Source organism: Branchiostoma belcheri, unplaced genomic scaffold (genome assembly GCF_001625305.1).
Source record: "Branchiostoma belcheri isolate BF01 breed outbred unplaced genomic scaffold, Haploidv18h27 scaffold35, whole genome shotgun sequence".
Taxonomy (NCBI): Eukaryota; Metazoa; Chordata; class Leptocardii; order Amphioxiformes; family Branchiostomatidae; genus Branchiostoma; species Branchiostoma belcheri.
The window spans coordinates 84810-87882 of NW_017803965.1; the positions used below are offsets into that span (position 1 = coordinate 84810).

Genomic DNA, 3073 nt, shown 5'->3' on the forward strand with positions numbered 1-3073 from the left:
GGGGGGGGGTAACAAGTTGTATTAGTGCGACACAAGTGCAAAATATTTTTGGTGATCTGTAATTCCAGAAACATTTTATAATGCATATGTATAGCTACGTAAACATTGCATCATGTCTTAGAAGAATGTCTCTAGAGTCTAGCGTGCCGTCTTTTGCTGCGATACAAATAGTTGTCAACACCTATGAACTATTAATGAAAGGATGGGCAGACATGACAGAGGTTCTTTAGCTGTCACGCCAAAGTGTTTCAAATTCAGTAGGCGTGGACTCGTATAGTTTCTTTCACACATAGAGCTGGCACTAGAGAATATCTGCAAACGTTTCATGATTTTACTATGGAAGAACAAGTAGTGTATGCCTTGCATGCCTTGCATAACATACGTTGGAAGCCTTCAAATCCCAATGCATGCAGTCACTCAGTCACGATTAGCAACGGAACTGGCACGCAATAGTATTTCTTGAGACAATATAATTTACCTTCGTAAATATTCCTGTTTCAAGGGCGTTACCTACTCCTGTTACTACCGGTATTGGAGCATAGCCTCTACCAGGCACCGCGGATCGCTGGAAAAATAGTAGAAATTGGCCGAAATAATGGGATAGTATACCAGAGAAGATCCAAGGCCATAGAATCTCCAATTTTGCGATCCGTGGGTAGCAAATTGGAGCTTCTATGGCCCTGGATCTTCTCTGGTATACTATCCCTTTATTTCGGCCAATTTCTACTATTTTTCCAGCGATCCGCGGTGCCTGGTAGAGGCTAGTTGGAGCATTCAAAAGCTGTTGAACAACAACAGTGAAAATGTCGAAGGCTCTCATTTGCGAACTCTGACCTTTGACCTTTTTTGTGTCAGACGACCGACAGGTGGGTTTTTCGTCGTGGGTGTGGCGTGGCAACATATCGTCATTCTCTGCGGCACTAGACGAACTTTTGTGACACGTTCAGTGTGTTTTTAACATTCCAGGTGGGTCATGGAGTTAGATTGTGTTATCGCAGTCTTTTCCTAGCCTTCAGCAGGATTCTGAAGTGGCTGAAAAGAGATATTGATGTTTTTGTTGTTGTTGTTGTCTCTGCTTTACGTCCATTTTTCCGCTAGACATGGTCCATTTCCTGGTGCCTAAGTTGGTTCGCTTAGGAGTACATTCAGTGCCACCGCACCAACTCCCCTGGCATGTTATCTATATGGCCAATTTCTTCTCTTTCCAGCCACTTTCGAAGACCTATAGAGGCTAGTCTTTCCCTCTTTTTTGTGTTCTTGACTTCTTGGGAGGGTGTCCTTTTATTGTAATACCGTACTTGTATCTATCGGGTAAAATACGCCGTTCCGAATACTGTACTCATCGACATGGTGACTTCAGCCGAAGTTATGTACACGAGGCTATTGTTTTACTTGGGTGTGTTTACCTGAACCCGGGTATTTATTCTGCAGATCTGTAGTCTGTTTGATTTGTCGCCACAGTCACTGAGAATCTCTCAATGAGTGCAATGAACCGTGACGGAGCATGAGTAGTACAGAAGGGGCAGAAAGAGTCAATTTTTTTAGGCTGGTTTGAAAGATCCAGTACGATGTCTACATTGACCTCCAGTTCCATACCTACGCATGGATACTCTTTGTTGCAGAGTTTTGGTCTACTCGTAACGTTCACTACCACAAGTCACCATGCCGGCTCTGAATTCAATGACCGTCTCGTTTGAGAAGAATATGGACGTCTTCCAAGCTGGACAGATCGTCAGGGGACAGGTGGACGTGGATCTTAAGGAAGACATGAAGATGAGAGGTATTTTTTAGCTTTAATTCTTCAGGTAGACAGTAATAAGTTTGATGTGATTGTTTATCTTCTTTTCAAGATAGGTATTGTCCTTAGAAAACGATTCCTTAATATGATGACTGGTTTACCTCTGCTACATGTAGCTATATTTGTAAGAATATGTCAGATTTACTGTGGTTTTAGAGAGTACTTTTGTTCTTGTCCTCCTCTTATGCCAGGTCCTCAGCTACATATAGTACATATCATGCAACGACCTTGCGATTCATCCTTCAAGCTGCGTTAGGGTTGGTCAGTCGTCACCAGCCAATCACGTCGCCGCCTACGATCAAGAAGCAAGGTGATTGGCTGGTAACTTCCCCTCCAGAGGGGGGAGTATCTAATTGGTTGACGGCAGGCCAGCGCTAATGCTGCGAGAAGCACGGCGCGTAGATCTTTGTTGAAAGGTCTCCCGTGCCCTTATGCAGAGCGTAGGGTGGTGCCCATATCCATTTCTGTAGCCCTTGGGCGACACACAGTTGTGCAATGCACTACAGCAGGGGGCTGGTCCGCTGGTAGTGCTGTGTGTTTGACCTTCCCACACTCTTTCTCATATGTGCTGAGTGCTAAGCAGAGAAAGAAGTGTGTACCATTTTTTAAAAGTCTTTGGTATGACCCGGCCGGGGATTGAACTCACGACCTCCCGGTTACAAAGCGAGCACTCTACCAATTGAGCTATTGCACCGGTCAAGTAAAAATAAACATGTCTTTCAACATTTCTATCATTAGGCATCAACATAAAACTGAAGGGCTCTGCAAAGGTTCACTGGACGGTCCACACGGGTAAAACAACTATCTATTACCACGGCAGGGAATCCTACTTCGATGACACGATGTCACTTTGGGGCCAAGGTAAGACACGTTCTATCTACACATTAGGCCCACTCTAGACGAAGCATTTCGCGAGCGGCGGCTTCGAGCAGCGGCGATATTTCCCGCTGTCGGGACGCCGCTGTCGCGACGTCTTTATACACACAAATGTCTTCGCATCGAACATCGAACATCCGAATGTTCTAACGCGTGAAATCCAAAATGGCGGGGGAGCCGCCAATGTTTTTCCTCGCCGTGTGTCAGATGTTTTTCTTTATGTTAGTCACTCGCGTCTTGTCCAATATGAGGCGACGAGCAAGGGGTGCACGCAGGAGACGGTTGAGATACCGGGAGATGTTGCTGACACGTCGCGCCCTGATTACCTCCCCGCTGCCATTGCTTTGGCAAAAGGTGGTGATCCTGTCCACCGGAGGATCTGGCGATACGTTAAGAAAC

General features: G+C 45.7%; 1 protein-coding gene across 2 annotated transcripts in view; it reads left to right on the plus strand.

Moving 5' to 3' along the window:
- Nucleotides 1–3073, plus strand: part of LOC109475877 (arrestin domain-containing protein 17-like) — a 15580-nt gene that overhangs the window by 347 nt on the left and 12160 nt on the right. Inside the window, exons 2-4 of one of the 2 annotated variants that reach the window (XM_019776686.1) lie at nucleotides 856–966; nucleotides 1623–1780; nucleotides 2537–2659. In XM_019776686.1, coding sequence (XP_019632245.1) covers nucleotides 1663–1780; nucleotides 2537–2659 — 241 coding nt within the window. In that variant the 5' untranslated portion in view covers nucleotides 856–966; nucleotides 1623–1662. The remainder of the gene's footprint in view (nucleotides 1–855; nucleotides 967–1622; nucleotides 1781–2536; nucleotides 2660–3073) is intronic. The other variant, XM_019776687.1, reaches the window with a different exon arrangement.